At 41.7% G+C, this 22554-nt stretch overlaps 1 protein-coding gene across 2 annotated transcripts in view; it reads right to left on the minus strand.

Annotated features, from left to right (window-relative positions):
- Positions 1-4385: 4385 nt before the first annotated feature.
- Positions 4386-22554, minus strand: part of ttll8 (tubulin tyrosine ligase like 8) — a 57983-nt gene continuing 39814 nt past the window's right edge. Inside the window, exons 10-15 of one of the 2 annotated variants that reach the window (XM_062982269.1) lie at positions 18703-18883; positions 17075-17223; positions 16375-16621; positions 13191-13626; positions 11898-12363; positions 4386-7130 (exon numbers count right to left, since the gene is read on the minus strand). In XM_062982269.1, coding sequence (XP_062838339.1) covers positions 6925-7130; positions 11898-12363; positions 13191-13626; positions 16375-16621; positions 17075-17223; positions 18703-18883 — 1685 coding nt within the window. In that variant the 3' untranslated portion in view covers positions 4386-6924. Of the gene's footprint in view, positions 7131-9614; positions 9800-11897; positions 12364-13190; positions 13627-16374; positions 16622-17074; positions 17224-18702; positions 18884-22554 lie in introns of those variants that run through there. The other variant, XM_062982270.1, reaches the window with a different exon arrangement.

Genomic DNA, 22554 nt, shown 5'->3' on the forward strand with positions numbered 1-22554 from the left:
CATAAGCCTGGAGAAGCAAATAGGGCATCCACCTCCTAACCTTTTCCCCCCAAAAAGTCCTTAAAGTAAGAAGAAACATACCATGAGACCTCTCGGGCAGACCTCCTGCCGTGTAGAAATGACACACCAGGAGGCCTGCCAGAGAGGCCTCATGTCATCCATTAAGTTTCTTCTTATTTTATGGGCTTTGCAGGAGGTTTAGTGGCCCCATGCCCGTGTGGAAGTTACCATGCTGGCATGAGGACACCAACTGGGAAATCTTGGTTGTTTTGGGCAGGGCGTGAGGACTTAAACCCGCTTCAGAGCAGGTTTAAGCCCTGTCTGGAAGCGCCCCAACACATCTTTTATTGAAATATTTAGCTGCTCTTTTTTTTATTGAAATATCCCAAGCACATCTTTAAAAGCAAGAAAACATGGGGGGGAAATAAAGATTTGTTGCTGCTCAGTCGTTTAGTCGTCTCCGACTCTTCGTGACCTCTTGGACCAGTCCACGCCAGAGTTCCCTGTCGGCCGTCGCTGCCCCCAGTTCCTTCAAGTTCAAGCCAGCTACTTCAAGGATACCGTCCATCCATCTTGCCCTTGGTCGGCCTCTCTTCCTTTTTCCTTCCATTTTCCCCAGCATCATTATCTTTTCCAAGCTTTCCTGTCTCCTCATGATGTGGCCAAAATACTTCATCTTTGCCTCTAATATCCTTCCCTCCAGTGAGCAGCCACTGGGCATTATTTCCTGGAGGATGGACTGGTTGGATCTTCTTGTGGTCCAAGGCACTCTCAGGATTTTCCTCCAGCACCAAAGTTCAAAAGCGTCTATCTTCCTTCTTCACTCAGCCTTCCTTATGGTCCAGCTCTCGCATCCATAGGTTACTATGGGGAATACCATTGCTTTGACTATGCGGACCTTCATTGCCAGTGTGATGTCTCTGCTCTTCACTATTTTGTCAAGGTTGGCCATTGCTGTCCTCCCAAGAAGTAAACGTCTTCTGATTTCCTGGCTGCAGTCTGCATCTGCAGTGATCTTCACGCCTAGAAATATAAAGTCTGTCACTGCCTCCACGTTTTCTCCTTCTATTTGCCAGATTTAGCAGAGAGAAAAGCTTTGTAACAGAGTGCATGTTTTACATATAACTCAAAGCTTTGGTTGAGACCTCAGCATCTCATTTTGAAAGTTTTTAGAGCTAATATAATCCACTGCCTATGTTTTTGTTGCTGCCAATTTTGAGGCAAGACTGGCTCAGACTGACTAAAGAAACCAAAATAACAGGTAAGGCTTGATGAGCTACATTGAGGAGCTGTATCTTGGGCCCCTTCTGCACTGCTAGATAAAATCCAGATTATCTGCTTTGAACTGGATTATATGGTATTGTAGACTCATGTAATCCAGTTCAAAGCAGATAATGTGGATTATCTGATTTGATAATCTGGATTATATGGCAGAGCAGAAGGGGCCTCAAGGGAATGCTACTTGCAGGGGTTTTTTGCTATAGAGCAGGGCCCTTCAGCCTGCAGCTCTCCAGATGTTTGGATCTCCAATTCCCAGAAGCCTTAGCCATGTTGTTTAATGGTCAGGAATTCTGGAGCTAAAGTCCAAAACACCTGGAGGGCCACAGGTTAAAGAAGCTGCTATAGAGGAAGAAAGGCCAGCAACTTGTGAAAATCTATAGCATAGTATGCTTTTGAAGAGACCTTGTTGTTATCGAGAAATTGGACCCTCCACCCAAAATTATATTAAACATATATACTGTATAAATCTATAGGTGCAACTTCATTTGACACACCTCACCTTTTCCTACAGTAATCTCTGTGTGAAGGAACTCCAGAATGTTGTCGAAGGCTTTCATGGCCGGGATCACAGGATTGTTGTATGCCTTTCGGGCTGTGTGGCCATGTTCCAGAAGTATTCTCTCCTGACATGGGCGAAACGTCAGGGGAGAATACTTCTGGAACATGGCCACACAGCCCGAAAGACATACAACAACCCTGAACTCCAGAATGTTGTCAGACATCCTAGATGGACCCCAGGAAATGATCCTTTAATCTCCCTAATCCCTTCACAATAAATTGGGAGAAATTAGCAGAAAACATAATGAATTTGCATTGGAACTCCTAGGTCCCTTTTCCTTTTTTGCTTGATAGGATCAGGACTATCAGGGAAAAGATTTATCTCCCATGCCTCAAGCTAATTTTACCTTTGCAACACGAAAAAGATCACCATTTTGAGCACCCATTGTGTACTCTGGACTAACTCCACCATGCACATGGAGCCAAATTTTTAAGCCCATGACACACTCATTAAAGATTGCCACATTACACTCCTTTCTGATCATGCTTCTCTCAGAGGTGGATCAATAAACAGATTGACACTTCAAATGCTCCAGTGACCGTTTATTAGTTTCCCCACTATCACGAAGAGGTGATCAATGATGACATCAATGTTCTGAGCCACTCAAGATGTGGATTTTAGCTAGGCAGTTTTCAGCCACTCAGGGACAGGTGCAAGTTTCTTGAAAAGCTGTCAAAATAAATAAAAAATGCTTCGTATTTGCTATTGCGGCATGTCAATTCTTTGGAGTGCTTTCTCCACTGATATCTTCTCTGGCCAATGAGAATATATCTCTGATTCTGTTTTCTACCTATCTGTGTCTCTTTCAGCCTTCTGGAAAGCTGGGCACACCAGGCCTCCAAACCCATGGTTCTTGCAGAAGCTGCAATCACTCAACATTACTTGGATAGAATTCACTATTGTAACCCTGAAGGGGAAAAAAAACCCTGACCAAAACAACAAATAAAACATTTTGAACCATACAGTGTGATGTAGGCTCGCAGACTTTGCATGTAAATGAGGGTATTAATATTCCCCTCCTGAGGGTGGACACCATAGAATCAGATCATCAAAACTCCAAAGCCGTCTGTTAGAACAATACTGATGCTCAATATCTCCTGGATCCACCTTCAGCTTCAGGTCCACCATGAATATCTTCAGTCATCAGTATGATGCCATTATAAGAAGCAAAGATACGTTTATTGAAAATGTAGCACTTTCCTATTTAAAGGGAAATAGTGTTCCCTCACTTATCGCTGGGGTTAGGTTCCAGGACCACCCGCAATAAGTGAAAATCCGTGAAGTAGGAGCACTATATTTATTTTAATATTTATACATTATTTTAGTAGTTATACACTATTTTAAGTCTTTATCAACCAATTGTGTATTGATAAATCGCCTCCTTCTCCTCCCATTGCCACTTGGGCACATTTTCTCTCCCTTTGGCTTCTCCTTCCTCCCTTCCTTAGGCTGTAAATTGTAATTTTTTATTATTTATAATAGTCTTTTAGAGTTTATTGAAAAACCACAAAACAGTGAATCTACGAAAAGTGAACCATGAAGTAGTGAGGGAACACTACATTACAAGCTACGGTGGTAGATATCTGGAATCATATTGAAACTGCTACAATACAGTGAGTGCTCAGTATCTGCTTGGGTGTGGTTCCAGGACTCTGCATAGATACCAAAATCTGTGAATACTCAAATACCATTATGTACAATGTTGTAGTAAAATGGCATCTTTTTGGATTTTTAAAAGTATTTTCAAGTCATGGAAGTAGAATTTATGGATATGGAGGGTCAACTGTATACTGCTATGTGAAGAAACTTTCAGTGACTCCATGTGACTGCAATCCCATGTGACAGATCCCCATTGAAAGAAAGGTCTATAGATCTTTGGTAACTCACATCATTTGAATGCAGAATACCTTTATGTTCATTCCCTGGCATCTCCATGCGAGATCAACAATGCCACCATCTACAACACTGAAGATTTGTTGCAAGTTGTTGTGGACCAAGAATCATGGACATATATGCTCTATGTTCCCTCCTAGTCTACCCCACTTGTTATGCATTCACCAGTGGCTCCAGTGTGTTGTTGCTGAGTTTTGTCACACTTTAACCACAAACCACACCACCCACAACCAGATGTTTGACATCTTCTTCTTCACAGCATCTCAGCATTGCCTTCCCTGTCTTCTTTTGCCTTCTCTATATATCTTCCTGCTTTTGTAGGATGCTATTCCTCTCCTGGTAGCTATCAAAGGAAGAGGAGAAGAGGATGACAAAAATCACAAGTGCAGCAACAAAGATATTGGTGGTGGCTGCAGCTATAGTGTCCCCTGGCCACCAAAAGTGGAAGGGTAAGAGCACAACTATGAGTTGATGGTTAAATTCCTTCATTATTTCCAGTACCACTAGGGAGTGGGGATCAACAAAGGGCAGCAGGGGACACCATTCCTGGTGTAGACTAGAGTTAAAACCAATATTTGGAAAAATATCAAATAAACACACTTCTCAAATGCCAGAAGACCCTGAAGAGGAGAAATTTAAACTCACCATAATCTTTACAGTTAAGAATTTATTCTGTGCAAATTTTTCACATGTTTTGCACCAAAAGCAATATTTTGTATTCAGGAAACAACTACACAGAAACATTATTAATATGACTCAAAGGATGTTATATATTGCTTACAGTTTGCTAAGTGATATTTCAGTGCTATATGATAATTCATAAGGTATAAAATGCATTTCTCCTCTTACTGGGCTATCTTACTGTGCTTTCATTTTATGACAAATTACGGAGAATCAATTCGTGGTGCTTGCTTGCATGTCTCTTGAGACACACCATAACATGCGAAATATGCTACTAAGTCTAGAGACATCACAGAAATAACCAATATGATTTTTAAATGCTCTCTGTATCCAGTACTTCTTGTTTCGTTTATCTACTGAAAAAGTATTGTGTGTATATGTGTAATCTCTACGCATTTTCTAGGTTCTTCAGCATGACTCTCTAGCAGTGGTTTTCAACCTGTGAGTCCGCCTGTGTTTTGGCCTATAACTCCCAGAAATCCCAGCCAGTTTATCAGCTGTTAGGATTTCTAGGAGTTGAAGGCCAAAACATCTGGGGACCCACAAGTTGAAAACCACTGCTCTATAGCATTCTTGAGCCAGAAATCATTCATTTCAATATGGTTTGCTATTATCTGTTCTTTCGCATATCCACACAAAAGCATCTTCCATGAATATGTAGTTCTTAAGGTTTGGTTTAAGACAATTTAAAAGAATTTAACATAAGTGACACAGCCCGACAAAATAAAATCTTGGTGCCTTGGTTTTTAGACCTGTTCCTGGGGTTATTTGGGCAGCTGATTCAAAAAATTGCATTGGATAAACTGCATCAGTTCTAGTTTCTTAGATATGGTTATCCTGATTTTCGATGGGTGATCAAATGCAGACTGGTATATAGTATGTTCTGTATCTCAAAAACTAGAATCAAGAAGTCAAATATACCCAGAAATAGGTCTAACTTTTGAGACACCAAAATGTGTATTGGTCAATGTAACTCGTATACCTGGTTCAGACAGCTCTATGCTATAGGGAGATATTTTAGAGTTTTTAGAATGTTACGGAAGTATTGCAATGTTATTCAGTTTCTGACTCAATATTCTTTTCCCTCCAAGGAGTAAAGAATACATCTTATGCCAAGGTTGGCAATTATCTCTTTCCCAATCACAACTGATAATCAGGAAGCACATCTGTCTTGTTCCAAAGAATGTGCCCCAACTGATCTACTCAGGAAATTGCAATCTCATGTTGAATTACAATATTCCTAATGAAATTTTAAAGTGCTGTAATTTTGTGTCCTATTTGGGATGATATGGTATATTCTGCTGCTGAAAGCCATTTCATGTGAAAGATTGTAACCAGTTGGTTTGTGGAAAGGTGCTAAGGAAAGGAGTCGATTGCTCTTCCACTGCTCTTGGAAAATATACAAGATAAAGAAGAAGCAACTCCACCCCCAACCCGGAAAAAATAACAACCCCATATTGTGAGAACAATGTCCTTGCTTGAAGATAGTTGTATGAATCTTGGCCTATCTTCTTCCTTTCAATATAAAAACTCTCAATAACGTCAAAGTTTGTCATCTCCCTAACCTATTTTTGTCAAATGTAGGTTGACATTCCAGATTGGTTCCAGGACCTCCTGTGGAAACCAAAATCTGGGGATGCTAAAATCTTATACATAAAATGGCATAGTAAAATGGCAAAATCTAGCTTTGCTTTTTGGAATTTTTAAAAATACAGATAGTCCCCAAGTTATGAATAAGATCTGTAGGTTTCCTCTTAAGTGGATAGTATAAGGAAGGGTTAATAACCCTGGGGTGTTTATTTTGTTGTCCATGCCCCTATTCAGAAGATTTCACTGCACTTTCTGTTCCTGTGACAATTTATTTTGAAACAATTGGTTATAAAGCTTCAGTTGAGACATCCTTTTCCCAAGAAAACTCTTCCAGGAGTGAACTCCCCTTCCTATGGATATATTTATCTCACTTCCTGTTGTCTCACCCCTGTTCTTAACCATGAGTCATTTGTAAGTTGGATGTTTGTAACTCAGGGCCTACCTGTATTTTCAAGCCATGGAATCCATGGATGCAAAATGTATTGATACAGAGGATACAGTGAAACTGCACAAGAAGGCTGTTCCACAGTGTCCTTCGGCGGAGTAAAATGCAAACAAATGTGTGATTTCTGCAACACTGACTGACTGATTGACTGATGAAAGATCAAGGAATAATCTTTTTCCTTCTAAAGACACTAGTTTTAATAGTGGAAGCCCCTTCCTGTTTAAAAAGTGACACCTTAGTTAATAGTACAGTAATATTAAAATGTCGGAGTTAGAATAGCTAGAATTTCACTATGTTCACAGGATCTGCCACAGTGGTTACTGCTAATTGATAATACATTGGGCCTTTTAGCACTTTTAGACTTGTTTTATATATAGATATAGATATATACAAGAAAGGTGGTCAAATTCTGTCTTATCATTAGGGTGCCAGATGTAAAAAAAAAAAACACTTTCTCAAGGCACTTTGAATAGAGTCAAAAGTATTTTGGAGACCCATAATATGGGACATTCAGCCTGGGTTTTGCCATCTTTTCAGGAGAAGAACATGAACTCATAGGTAAGAATGAACCTCCTTGCAATATAGTTGCGCAAAAAGAGCTGCAGAGTTTACACGCTTTCTCTGGCTGGAAACCATCTCCACAAATTAGGCACGGAGACTTCTTGTTCATGTTCTGCAAACCTTAAAATAAAGAGCAGACATCCACATTTAATTCCATAGTTTACAAAACAGCTGGACAAAGACTTAAGACTTTCCACCAGGGCCGGCCGGAGATATTTCTGAATGTGAAGCGGGGGTGCTGAAAAGCGCCCCCGCCACCGGCCCCGCCTCCCGCGCCCTGGCTGCGTGGGAGGCGGGGCCAGGGCGAATAGTGAGGGAGGCGGGGCCAGAGTTGGCCCCGCCCCCCGCCCAGCGTGCCCTGGCCCCGCCTCCCACGCAGCATTGCGGCCTGAAGGGCCCTCCGCTGCAGTCTGGCCAGCTAGAAAAGGCCAGACGGGCGAGCGGGAGTAGCGTGGGAGGCGGGGCCAACTCTGGCCCCCCCGCCCAGCGTGCCTTGGCCCCGCCTCCCACGCAACGTGGGAGGCAGGGCCAGGGCACGCTGGGCGGGGGGGCGGGGCCAGAGCTGGCCCCGCCTCCCAAGCTACTCCCGCTCGCCCGTCTGGCCTTTTCTAGCTGGCCAGACTGCAGCGGAGGTCCCTCCAGGCCGCGATTGCCAGCTAGAAAAGGCCAGACGGGTGAGCAGGAGTATCATGGGAGGCGGGGCCAGCTCTGGCCCCCCCGCCCAGCGTGCCCTGGCCCCGCCTCCCACGCAGCGTGGGAGGCAGGGCCAAGGCACACTGGGCGGAGGGGCGCGGTGCCAGAGCTGGCTCCGCCTCCCACGCTACTCCTGCTCGCCCGTCTGGCCTTTTCTAGCTGGCCAGACTGCAGCGGAGGTCCCTACAGGCCGCGATCGTGGCCTGGAGGGACCTCCGCTGCAGTCTGGCCAGCTAGAAAAGGCCAGACGGGCGAGCGGGAGTAGCGTGGGAGGCGGGGCCAGCTCTGGCCCCCCCGCCCAGCGTGCCCTGGCCCCGCCTCCCACGCAGCGTGGGAGGCGGGGCCAGGGCACGCTGGGCGGGGGGCGGGGCCAGAGTTGGCCCCGCCTCCCACGCTACTCCCGCTCGCCCGTCTGGCCTTTTCTAGCTGGCCAGACTGCAGCGGAGGTCCCTGCAGGCCGCGATTGCGGCCTGGAGGGACCTCTGCTGCAGTCTGGCCAGCTAGAAAAGGCCAGACGGGCCAGGGCGCACTGGGCGGGAGGCGGGGCACCGTCAGGGCGGTGCCCCGCCTCCCACCCAGCCTGACGGCGCCCCCCCCGGGCCTGCGCCCGAGGCGGCGGCGTCAGGTGCCTCTATAGTGGGGCCGGCCCTGCTTTCCACTCTACTATGGCCAGAAGGCTTTTAGTCATACTGCATGTATTGAGTCGTTGATTTGTGAAAGTATATCCACATTATACTTAAGGGCCTGAATCTATCGTTAGCCATGAATAGAATTGACTCATTGAATCACCTTGATTTATCTTTGTGTTGGCCATTTAACAAATGATTGAATCAGTTTACTCTAACTGGAACTAACCAACAGAATGCTACCCAAGTGCTGTTTTGTTAATCGTCACTTATATAGTAATAAGCATAGTGGACTCACTTCCTTTTGAGCCCACTGAGTGCAATCACATACTCATCCACCCACATGAGCATATGCATAGCGATCAGCTAACCCATCTGAGAAAGTGGACTATAAATCAGGAAAGACTGTGCTATAGATTTTTTTAAAATTTTCATGGGGAATGCCAAACAAACAAACAAAGCTATTAATTTACAAAGTACTGTGCTACATGATAACTGCAGCATGGATTTTATATGCACAACATGGGAAAGAGTCGAATCTTTCAGCAATAAAATAATATATATTAAAAGTATTAGAATGGCAGAAACTGAAAAAATGATAAATTGGCTGTAATGAACAAAGAAAAAACACATAAGGTGTTATGGTTGAGCCTTCCGGCTCCGATACTAGGAGACAAGGTCGTAAGACTCCTCGAGAGTCAGACTCTTTTGAGGAGCGTGAAAGGAAGCGGCTCCGGGACTTATTTGCAGAACCAACTGACGAAGACTCCTTTGAGGGTTTTACCGAGGGAATGGAGGAAGAGATGGTTAGTTCAGAGGAGGATGACATGGAATGGACTCGTGTGAGGGAGGATTTGGGTGCCACTGGTAATGATAGCATGGGAGGCGACTGGCGGGTTGCAGGATCGGACCCGTGGACGGGCTGGAGGGATGGAACGGGATCCACAGCTGGGGATGCTGTGGGGCGTAGTCAAAGGTGTGTTAGTTCTGATGAGGATGATGAGGAGGCACCTGGAATTAGGATAGCAGCTGACAGCGATGAGGAGTTATGAACTGGCATAAAATGGGGTTTAGAACCAATGGCTAATTGCGTTGGGCAAGGTAATCTGGACGAATGCTTGGGCTCTTGTTGGGGACTTCCTGAAGACGGGTGTGATTCGTTTGCTGTATACGTAAGTTACCAAGGACACTGGGCATAGACGGCGGGAGGAACTGTGTGGGCTTTTCCTGTGCAACTTGTGTTTAATCTTAATAGCTTGGACCTCCGTCGTCTTTTTGACGGACATTATTGCCAACTCTGGATTGACGCTGGACTGACTGACTGACTACGACTCTGGACTAACCCTTCTGTGGCTTTCAGTGGAACTTGTGGAACCTTAGACGTCTGCGTTTGGCTTTCGACCTCGGACCGGATTGGGACCCCGCTGACCGTCGTTACCCTGATTTGAAGTGCCTGGACCTGGTTTTCGCCTGTTGCACGGAGGAGCAACAGCCCGAGTTACTTCTGTAGCTCTTGAGTAGCAGAGGGGAATCTGCTGCTGGGTTTTGTGTTCATTTTGACCTTTTGTTAACCAGTTTTTGTTTGTTTAATTTGCCAGGCTGAAGTAAGCACCTTTGTTTTGATCCGGATTAAACTTCTGTTTAATCCGGTTTATTCTTTTGAACTATTTAGACTCAAACGAAGTTGTTTTTGTTACTTTTCACACTGAAGACAAGTGTTTGCCTAGTCCTTTGTTTTCTACGGGCAATCTTTAGTTCTGTAACCTCAATAAACTGTGTTGTATTCTACTTGGAGCGTTCTGTCTTTGACATAAGGCTTCAACCACTACCACCCCAAACACACACACACACACACCCCTCAGTACACTATTTCTGAATTTATTCTAACTTTACTCTTTAGTGAACAAGTCATTTGTCAGTAAGGCTGGCTTGACACTGCATAATTAATACAGTTTAACACCACTTTAACTACTATGACTCTACGCTATGAACAGCAAGGATTTGTAGCTTAGCGAGGCACCAGAACTCTTTGGCAGAGAAAGCTAAAGAGCCTGCAAAATTACATCCCCCAGAAACCCATGGCAATTAGTCAAGGCAGATAGAGTAGTGTCAAATTGCATTAATTCTGCGGTGTAGCACCAGCCATTGTTGTGTAATGGTGTGATTGTTGAACTATAGTTATGGAGACAAGGATTTGAATCTCTAGTACAGGGGTCCTCAAACTTTGCAAGTGGAGAGCCGATTCACAGACCCTCTGACTGTTGGGGGGCCGGACTATGATGAAATAGTCCAAAATTAGGATTGTTGTTGTTGTATGCCTTCAAGTCGTTTCAGACTTAGGTCAATCCTAAGTCTAAAGTTTAGGACAGAGGCCAGGTCAATAACTTTGGGGGGCCGCATCCGGCCCATGGGCCTTAGTTTGGGGACCCCTGATCTAGACGATCTCATAAGACATAGGTAAGCAAAGAGACCTCCAAAGGCCATCTAGATGGTCTTATAAGACCATAGATAAGGAAAGGGATCCTCAAAGGCCATCTAGACAGTCTCATAAGACCATAGATAAGGAAAGGGATCCTCAAAGACCATCTAGATGGTTTCATAAGACCATAGGTAAGGAAAGGGGCCCCCAAAGGCCATCTAGACGGTCTCATATGACCATAGGTAATGAAAGTGACCTCCAAAAGCCATCTAGATGGTCTCATACTTTTGGAAAGTAGAAAGTGACCTCCAAAAGCCATCTAGATGGCTGTAGCTAAGCAAAGAGACATCCAAAGACCATCTAGATTATCTCATAAGGTTTATAAGGCTTACTTATAAGTAAGCAAAGAGACCTCCAAAGACCAGGTAGACTTAGGTCAACCCTAAGTCTAAAGTTTAGGATAGGGGCCAGGGAAATGACCTTGGAGGGCCGCATCTGGCCCCTGGGCCTTAGTTTGGGGACCCCTGCTCTAGTAGTCTTGTGCATTTGTATAGAATCACTATCTGTTCCCGTTTTCTTTTTCATTTGTAAGGCCCCATTTTTGTTTTTGAGCACCTCTCCTGAAAATGGGTGCCTTTCCAAATTAGCTTTTTCATTCAAGGTCCCAAAAAATGAAGATTTTCAGCCCATTAGCAGCAAAGCACCAGGGTCTGCCAGGGCCTACATCCGAGTATGCCCAGCGCCTGGTGCTCGGCGCCCGGCTGTAGGCCCTGCCAGGGTCTGTAGGCCTACAAGCACTAAGTAAGAGGCACTTGGTGTTCAGCATGCCCAAAATCATCCGACCAAATGGTTACCATTCCCACTTTTTTTTCATTGATATTTCACTGATATTTCTGTTCCGGAGGGGGGGGTGCATTTTGTGCATTCTAAAAGTACAAAATGGTATGAAAATACAAAATAAACGGATGAGATGGTAATCAGGCCCATGACTAATCTCTAGTCAGCTGGAGAAACCCACTATACAACCTCAGCCAAGTCACAATTTTCCTTAGAGGAAGGTAAAGGAAAAACCCCTTTGAACAAATCTTGCCAAAAATACATGATAGGTTTGCCTTCTGGTCAGATAAATAACTTTGATAATCATCTCACCTGTATCTTTGGAAGGCTGAAGTAGTGCCCAATCTAGTGCATGTGACCTTGGAAAGGCAGCAACAAAATCACTCCCAATTTGGTGGCTGCTTGACACTTTAATTGTTTTGGACTTTTTCTTCTCTGATATAGCAATTGCTTCAGGACCATCAACTATGCGAGGAAAGTCTATGTTTTTGATAGACTTTTTGTGGATGCCTTTTACTTTCAGGCTTTTCTCTTGCAGCTTCTTGATGGCCTTTGGGAAGGCAGAAGAAATGCTATTTCCACATTTTAGTTTTTGCTTGTCATTGAGAGATGCCACCAAATTTCCTGTATTCTCTTGATTAGTTGTAGGTTTTGTAGGTTTCAGAAGTGGTTCAAGGAAACTGAAATTGTTAATGGGGACCATATGCTTTTTCAGTTGCTTCACATTGACTCCCTCCACAAAAAGATCAGCAGGACTAAATGGCATGTCCAACATGGGCTACAACAGAAACAAGGGGAGAAGCAGAAACAAATGGGATTTTTAACATTGTTTTTTACAAGAATGCAAGTTATATTATTATATATTGATGGGGAAGATGTCACAAAAACAATTTGCAGTGTTTTTCCTGGATACCCTCTTGAATGTACATTTATTATTTTTCTAGGTTCAATTTATTTCCAGAAAACATTTGGAAAGTCTTCCCCTCAGAATAGTCTTCATTATTTTTGTACAAAAGCTTGATATGGCTATTATAGCACACTATGCTGAAATTATGGGTTTGTCTACATTGGCGATGATGATGGCCATGTTCTAGAAGTATTCTCTCCTGACGTTTCACCCACATCTATGGCAGGCATCCTCAGAGGTTGTGAGGTTACCTCACAACCTCTGAGGATGCCTGCCATAGATGTGGTTACCTCACAACCTCTGAGGATGCCTGCCATAGATGTGGGCGAAACGTCAGGAGAGAATACTTCTAGAACATGGCCATACAGCCCGGAAAACATACAACAACCCTGTGATCCCGGCCATGAAAGCCTTCGACAACACATCCCGCAATCTAGTTCTCTTCGGAGATCATCCACCAAGGCGACCAATGTCTCAGTTCCGAAACTGGGTCTGAAACCAAGAAACCCAAGGTGGACTTCCAGATGTCTATTTGTAAAACACCTTGGAAGAAAAGAGAAATTATTAAATAAATAAATAAATAAATAAAGGGTAATGCAATATAATAACTATTAGTTCCACATTCAATTAAAAAGAAGCTGAATATGTATATATTTTGAATGCCATCCAATCAGAGAACAAAATTAAAATTCTCTTACCTGTTTCCATAGAAGTTCAAAATGTCCAATGTCACAGTTTCGGTCAATCTTCCTATCAATAACAACCTTGATTGTATCTTCTTGAACCTTAGTACATAGATCTGCTGTAATTGGAGTGGAAGGATACATGGTTGGACTACTATTGATTTCAATCAGCCATGGTTTATAGTCATTCCCAAGAATGAAATCTGCTCCATAGAGTTCAAAACTGCTCTTCCGTGGTTCAACGTGTTCCTGAGCCATTTTCATGGTGTAGATTAAAATTCTCTTCATGGATGGGTAGATCACATTTCGCCAGATGTGGCCAAGGCCTCTCTTTTGCAAGTAGTCTTGGAATTTGCCGCAAGTCCACATATTGTGATAAGGCAAGTGAGAACTGCGATCTGGAGCATTCTTATAATTCTTCTGGATGGAATTATTGCAAAGATGAATGGAGCTGTGAACACGAGATGCAGGGATTACCATTAGAAAACAGGTACCACTGGAATATAAAATGCTAATCGGTTTTGTAGAAGAAGGCTGACATGCACAGGTTAAAAGCACTTATGTAGCATATAAGACTATTACTGACAATTTTTGGGATTATAATTATATATCAGATAAAACATCTGTGAATCCCATGAAAATTCCACAAATGTTTCAAAATTTCCATGTACTGTAAAATATATAGGAGAGCATTGCATCTGACAAGCCTATAGAATATCTGTCTCCATTTCTCAGCCCATGCATTGCATTTTTATGACTTTTCCCATTTGTTGGTGACTGGAAAAGTTTCCCTGCAAAGCTAAAGCTCGCTTTTAGGGCCTGCTGTGCCATGCAGTTGAGTGAACTGGTGTGTTTTCTTATGGTAGGCACAGAGGAGTTACACCTCAATGGAGCATCTAAATAATTTGGACAGACTTTTAAAAGCAGGAATGTGCAACTGTTGTCCGCCAGATATGTGGGGATTGACATTTTCAGTCTCTTGTAGGAATATATATGATATTTCTGCTAGCATGAACTCCACAGACTAGAGCAGAATGATCTTATGGCCCTTCAGACACTCATGGACTGCAACTCCCAGCATTTCTCACCCAGTGGTTTTGGGCTGTTGAGATTTGCAGCCCAACAACAACATTAGCACAAAGAGACTATAGCTAAATAGAAATAATTGTTCTGGACATTTGTAGTAAGGCAAAATAAAATATTAAGGATTTTTTCCCAGAAAACCCATTCAAGAAAAGACAGGTAAGAAATCCTAAAGCATAGTTACACGAGGTCTTAAAGTGGTTCCTATGATTTGGAGAATCTAGGGAACAAGGTGAGCTTCCACTGTTAGCCCCAGCTTCTGCCAACCTAACAGTTCAAAAACATGCAAATGTGAGTAGATCAATAGGTACCACTCCGATGGGAAGGTAACAGCGCCCTATGCAGTCATGCCAGCCATATGACTTTGGAGGTGTCTACGGACAATGCTGGCTCCTTAGCTTAGAAATCGAGATGAGTACCAACCCCCAGATTCAGACACAATTAGACTTAATGTCAGGAGAAAACCTTTACCTTTACCTCTTATGATTGGGGGTAGACTAACATTCATTACTAAATGCCCCATGCGAGACAACCCCTTGGTTAACAAAGGACTGGCTTCACTGAAGAAAGAACAAGTGGTAAAAAATAGTAATTTATGTATCAAACAAAAAGATAGTTAAGAGATGTCCAGATACCCAAGTTCACCTATTTTTCTCTCTCTCTCTCTACTGGCTGCGTGTTACTTTCCCAAAGGTGAGAATTACTGAGTATGTAAGTAAAAGCAAATTAGAGGGGAAAGTGCCACATGCAAATAGATTGTCACATGCTTTATTTGTTTTTAAAAGCCCAACACATTTCAACCACTGACGAAGTTGGCCTTCTTCAGAAACTGAACAAAAAATATATAACATGTTGAGTTTTTTCTCTTGATTTGCTTTGCTAGTTACTTGCGACAAGGTTGCTGTTTTTAACACATTAACAGTTCTCATCACTTGATGGCTTCAGTTTGTGGGCGTTACAGGTGAGAAATATGTTAAAAACCAGTTATTCACCCCACTGAAAATGTTTGACCTTAGAATATGCATAAGAAGTTGGACCAACTACAGTAGAGTCTCAATTATCCAACATTCGCTTATCCAACGTTCTGGATTATCCAACGCATTTTTGTAGTCAATGTTTTCAATATATTGTGATATTTTGGTGCTAAATTCGTAAATACAGTAATTACAACATAACATTACTGCGTATTGAACTACTTTTTCTGTCAAATTTGTTGTATAACATGATGTTTTGGTGCTTAATTTGTAAAATCATAACCTAATTTAATGTTTAATAGGCTTTTCCTTAATCCCTCCTTATTATCCAACATATTCACTTATCCAACATTCTGCTGGCCCGTTTACATTGGATAAGCGAGACTCTACTGTATTAGACAATATTTTTTTTATCATGTCAGAAACGAATAGAGAATATACTGCAAATCACTTCTGGTGTGAGAGAATCAGCTGTCTACAAAGATATTGCCCAGGGGACACTCAGATGTGTTACCATCCTGTGGGAGGCTTCTCTCATGACCCCGCATGGGAAGCTGGGGCTGACAGATGGGAGCTCACCCCATCTCGCAGATTCTAACCACCATCCTTCAGGTCTTTAGGTCAGCAGTTCAGCCAACATAAGGGTTTAACCCATTGTGCCACCACAAGACAAATTGAAATGGCCACTATAAACATATGGTGTGGAAAGTCATGAAAGGGCAGCAAATTCTTAATTATTTAATTTGTTAAAAGGTAAAGGTAAAGGTTTCCCCTGACATTAAGTCCAGTCATGTCTGACTCTGGGGGTTGGTGCTCATCTCCATTTCTAAGCCAAAGAGTCAGCGTTGTCCGTAGACACCTCCAAGGTCATGTGGCGAGCATGACTGCATAGAGCGCCGTTACCTTCCCGCCGGAGCGGTACCTATTGATCTACTCACATTGGCATGTTTTCGAACTGCTAGGTTGGCAGGGGCTGGAGCTAACAGCGGCCGCTCATGCCGCTCCCGGGGTTTGAACCTGGGACCTTTCGGTCTCCAGCTCAGTGCTTTAATGCACTTCGCCACTGGGGCTCCTAATTTAATTTGTTATCTCACTGCAAAGATGAAGATATGTGATTGCAGATTGAAGATAGTATTTGTTACCTATGCAGATTATCTAATGAAAAACGTTGAGTGGAAAATCTCAGGTAGCTTTCTTTGTAGATCCATAACGTCAAAGGGTTCCAGTCTGTCACAAGAAACCATTGTCTGATATCAAACTTTGTTTCATAAATCAGTAATGGCACCTCAATGTACTTTTGGACGACCCATTTATGATCTTTCAATTGAAACTGATCCGTTGGCTCAACTAATTTTAATATTTCATCCAGTCGGTTCTTGCATATGATTTCTGAAAAATAGAAAAACATGAGAATAAAAAATTAATGCCATTGGTTGCATTTGGAAATAAAACTAAGCCAGTATTGGTGGAAATTCTGGCTTAATATTCATGAGTTATATACTTGAATATTTTTTGTAGTCATCAATGCCTGATATCTTGCACAACAACAATAGTTGAACTAACCAACAACTAACAAGGAAGCAAAAAATCTCCAAGTCCACTAAACACCAAAACACAAAGAGCTCTGAATCTCCCCCCCCCCCCGAGTCCAAGCTACAAAGAAAGGCAAAAATGGGAAAGAAAAAATATGAATCTACTATTACAGATCCAACTAAATAATCCTACTAGAATTATTAGTAACAATGGGCACAATTATTACATTGTTATATTTACAGCTTTAAAAGTTCATTATAGTGTAAAATATATTGGTTTTCTGTATTTACCAAAGCGCATTAGTCCTACCTCTGCCACGGGATTTTGCTCCAGGTTTAATAATCCAGATGTTATGGAGGCCATTCATATCGTGCTGTGGATCGACTAGCATAATTTTGTGCAAAATATTCTGACATCGTAAGAAATAGCTGTCTGCATTAGAAATCACAGCATCGTCACTGGAAACAAGAACATATTTTATTTTATAAACATCCATTGCAATTATAAGAGGTGAAATGTCTTTTTTTCCAAGTCTCTTATGGAATTGTTCTAGGACAGGCCTCACACACAGAAGGGGCAGCATTGAAAAATAAATGGTATGAACACTGCAAGCACAAGGGTCTAGTTTCATTTCGCATTCTGCCCATCCAAAAACCCAATTTCTACTTTGAGAGGAGGAAAAGAACTGGGATGTATCCACACCATATAATTATAACAATATAGTACCACTTTAGTGGAAACCTGTGGTTTGGTGGAGTATTTAGAAATACCTGCTACAGAGTTCTACTGCCTTCCACTGTACTACAGTTTTTGCGTTCTCTAATTGAGAATTCTAAATACTATATAAAACTATACATCCCACGACTCCTTAGGATGGAGTTATATCAAAAGCGATATTACAGTGCTCTAACCATATGATACAGAGGCACCCCAATCCATAGAGAACTCTGACATCCATTTCTTCTGACTATATTAAATAATGCTCTGTTCTTGTTGGCCAGGAGTGGTCTTTGCCTATCTCTAGGTTTTACAACAATTACTTGATGACACAAAAAGAGCAGTAGATCAAGGTAAAGGTAAAGGTTTTCCCCTTTTTTTTTTTCGTGTCAGGAGCAACCGGAGTTGCTTCTGGAGTGAGAGAATTGGCCGTCTGCAAGGACGTTGCCCAGGGGACGCCCGGATGTTTTGATGTTTTTACCATCCTTGTGGGAGGCTTCTCTCGTGTCCCCGCATGGAGCTGGAGCTGATAGAGGGAGCTCATCCACACTCTCCCCAGGTGGGATTCGAACCTGGCAGCTTTCAGGTCAGCAACCCAACCTTCAAGTCACTTAGTCCACTACGCCATCTGGGGGCTCCTAAGGTTTTCCCCTGACATTAAGTCTCATTGTGTCCGACTCTGGAGGTTGGTGGTCATCTCCATTTCTAAGCCCAAGAGCTGGCGTTGTCCGTAGACACCTCCAAGGTCATGTAGCTGGCACAACTTCATGAAGTGCCGTTACCTACCTACCTATTGATCTACTCACATTTGCATGTTTTCAAACTGCTAGGTTAGCAGAAGTTGGGGCCAACCATGGGAGCTCACTCCACTCCCCGGATCCGAACCTCCTACCTTTCGGTCAGCAAGTTCAGCAGCTCAGCAGTTTGATCCACTGCGCTACCAAGAGCAATAGATCAAAAGCCCACGTAATGGTCTGAACATTGGACTATAACTGTAAGAAATCAGTGTTTGAATCCCTACTTAGTCATGGAAATCCACTGGGCAATTCACATACTCTCACCCTCAAAAAAAAGCAATGAGAATCCCCCTCTGAACAAACCTTGCCAAGAAAAGTCTCTTATAGGTTTGTTTTAAGATCACCACAAATGAGAACCAACTTGAAGACCCAAAGCAACCACAGTGGAATGAATCCTTATTACAATTAGAAGTGAATACTTACTGAATGAGAGTGTAGTAATGTTCTATCAATTGATTCCATTCGTTTTCGGACAGCACGGGCACAGTGTCTATGTCTGTGTCAATGTCGTTATGCTCAATTTGCCCAAGGTAAGTTTCACACACTTTGTACGCCATTTCTACCACTTCTCCAGGAAGTACCTTCAATTTCTTTACATCGGGATCTATGAAATCCAACACAAAGAACTTTTCAGTCACAAGCAGTCTTTTCTGCGGTTAAAATTTGTCTCTAATCAAGATTCCTTCTATTGGGTCCTAGTTGGGAAACTAGTTGGGGAACCCTCAACAGGGACAGGCAATACAATTCAAAAAATACATACAGGTAAACAAATATTAATATCACCCCACAGCTTTGAACAGCAACATATCTTGCATTATGTTAACCAAGGCTGTGTCAAAACTGCTCTTACTGTTTGGACTCTCATTTTTTTCAGAAATTCACACCTCCTTTTTGATCTTTTGGGCTCCTTTTTTCCAAAAAGGGTCTGCTGTTGTACAAAGATATGTTGCCATTATGCAATGAAGTTATTACACAAAAGCAGCAGCTCCAGCCATAAGCAAAATGCCTCCACAGCAGCAGAAGAGACATAACATGCAACAACAGCCCTGTGGAAAATTTGCAGGAAATATCATATTGAGCGCTTCCTATAGAAATCTCTATATCCTCCAGTGCACTCCTATGGTCAAATCTGAATGGAAGTTGACTATGAAGGCATGCTGAAGGACCTAGAGATTCCTAGAAAGGTGTTCTTTCACATACTTAGTTTTTCCACTGATTCCAATTAATGTAGAGGACTGTATTTTCACTGAAAATGTATTTTCCTCTAAAACCAGAACTTTGATGCCCATAAAACCCAAAAAAAGTTACTCTACACCAGCGTTTCTCAACCTGGGGGTCAGGACCCCTGGGGGGGGGGTCGTGAGGGGCATCTCAGAAGGGTCACCAAAGACCATCAAAAAGCACATATTTCTGATAGTCTTATGAGCCCCTTTGCTCTCCGGGGGTAGGTAAACTACGTTGCCCGTAAATCACTGTCAATTCATCCCAAATCCCTCCAGTGTTTTCTGTTGGTCATGGGGGTTCTGTGTGGGAAATTTGCCCCAATTCTATCATTGGTGGAGTTCAGAATGCTCTTTGATTGTAGGCTATAAATCCCAGCAACTACAACTCCTAAATATCAAGGTCTATTTTTCCCAAATTCTACCAGTGTTCAAATATGGACATATCAAGTATTTTTGCCAAGTTTAGTCCAGATCCATCATTGTCTGAGTCCACACTGCTTTCTGGATGTAGGTGAACTAAACTCCAAAACTCAAGGTTAATGCCCACCAAACCTTTCCACACTTTTCCGTTGGTCATGAGAATTCTGTGTTCGGTTCAATTACATCGTGGTGGAGTTCAGAATGCTCTTTGATTGTAAGTGAACTATAAATCCCAGCAACTGTAACTCCCAAATGTCAAGGTCTATTTTCCCCAAATTCCACCAGTGTTCAAATATGGGCTTATCGAGTATTTTTGCCAAGTTTGGTCCAGATCCATCATTGTCTGAGTCCACAGTGCTCTCTGGATGTAGGTGAACTAAACTCCAAAACTCAAGGGCAATGCCCACCAAACCCTTCCACTATTTTCCGTTGGTCATGAGAATTCTGTGTGCCAAGTTTAGTTCAATTCCCTCGTGGTGGAGTTCAGAATGCTCTTTGATTGTAAGTGAACTATAAATCCCAGCACCAACTCCCAAATGACAAAATCATCCCGCCCAACCACACCAGTATTCAAATTTGGGTGTATTTGGTATTTGTGGCAAATTTGGTCTAGCGAATGAAAATAAACCCTGCATATCAGATATTTACATTATGATTCATAGCAGTAGCAAAATGAAGTAGCAACGAAAATAATTTTATGGTTGGGGGTCATCACAACATAAGGAATTTTATTAAAGGGTTGTGGCATTAGGAAAACCACTGTTGTACAAGATTACAAGATTACATCAAAAAACATTCAGTTATATACTTCCTTTCTGAAAAGGCACCCAATATTTTTTACACTTACAACATATTAAAATGAATAAATGTATTATTATTATTATTATTATTATTATTATTATTATTATTATTATTATTATTATTATTTAAAAAAGCAAAGTTCCCTTAGGCAAATTGCCAGTCTCCCCAGTTATGAAGTAATCCCAGTCTGGACTCCTCTTCAGCCTTTCCTATGGCAAAAACAGGTTTTAAGTAGGCAGAGAGGAAGATCAGTTTCCCACTCCTTCCCATACTTTCCTTAATTTTTTTGGTCAATGGATTGCATGACATTTGAAATACAGTAGAGTCTCACTTATCCAAGCTAAACGGGCCGGCAGAAGCTTGGATAAGCGAATATCTTGGATAATAAGGAGGGATTAAGGAAAAGCCTATTAAACATCAAATTAGGTTATGATTTTACAAATTAAGCACAAAAACATCATGTTATACAACAAATTTGACAGAAAAAGTAGTTCAAGACGCAGTAATGTTATGTTGTAATTACTGTATTTATGAATTTAGCACCAAAATATCACCATATACAGTAGAGTCTCACTTATCCAACACTCGCTTATCCAACGTTCTGGATTATCCAACACATTTTTGGAGGCAATATTTTCAATACATCATAATATTTTGGTGCTAAATTCGTAAATACATTAATTACCACGTAGCATTACTGCATATTGAATTACTTTTTCTGTCAAATTTGTTGTATAACATGATGTTTTGGTGCTTAATTTGTAAAATCACAATCTAATTTGATGTTTAATAGACTTTTCCTTAATCCCTCCTTATTATCCAACATATTCGCTTATCCAACATTCTGCCGGCCCGTTTATGTTGGATAAGTGAGACTCCACTGTATTGAAAACATTGACTACAAAAATGGCTTGGATAATCCAGAAGCTTGGATAAGTGAGGCTTGGATAAGTGAGACTCTACTGTAATTGGAACTCATAATTCCTTCCTTTTTTAAAAAAAATATTTTTATTGTTATTATTGAGAAAAAGTTACAATTATATAAACATATTCTATACATTTCCCCCTCTTTTATTTACATTCACCCCTGTGCTCCCCTTCCCCAGAGCCATCTCTTCTTCTGTAGTCCCACCAAAAGTTCAATTCTTCATTTGGAGGTAAATTCCCATCTTCTTTTTCCAATAATTTTTCTAGAAATTTTCTCCAAATACTTTCAAAATCATTTTTTCCCATAATCCCTTCTTTACTTTTAAATTTGATGTTAGCTTCAGTGCCATTCGCCAAACTTCTTTATACCATTCATTAATTTGTATTTTCATTTCTCCTTTCCAATATTTTGCAATTAGTAATCTAGCTGCTGTTAATAGCATGCCTATTAAATTTTTTTCCCTCTTATCTTTCTCATCCTCTTTTTTAATTAAAAGTAATATTTCCACTGGATTCCTTCTAATTTTTATATTCATAATATTTTCTATTTCCCTTATGACCAATTCCCAAAAACCTTTTACATGTTTACAATCCCACCACATATGCATGTAGGTTCCATTTCCTGGCACCCTCGCCAGCATTTTTCATTATTATTCTTATTCATAATATTTAACCTTCTTGGTGTTAAATGCCACTTCCAAATTAGTTTGTAATAATTTTCTTTTATTCTAATTGACATGTTTTTTAATTGTCTTGTTTTCCATATCTCCTCCCATCTTTTTCCGTTATCTTTGTTCCTAATTCCTCCTCCCATGATTCTCTTAATGTTAGTCTTTTCTTTTTTTCTATGTCTTTAATTAGTATTTTATATATTTTACTTGTTGTTCCTTTTAATGGCTCACTA

This window comes from Anolis carolinensis, chromosome 5 (assembly GCF_035594765.1).
Source record: "Anolis carolinensis isolate JA03-04 chromosome 5, rAnoCar3.1.pri, whole genome shotgun sequence".
Taxonomy (NCBI): domain Eukaryota; kingdom Metazoa; phylum Chordata; class Lepidosauria; order Squamata; family Dactyloidae; genus Anolis; species Anolis carolinensis.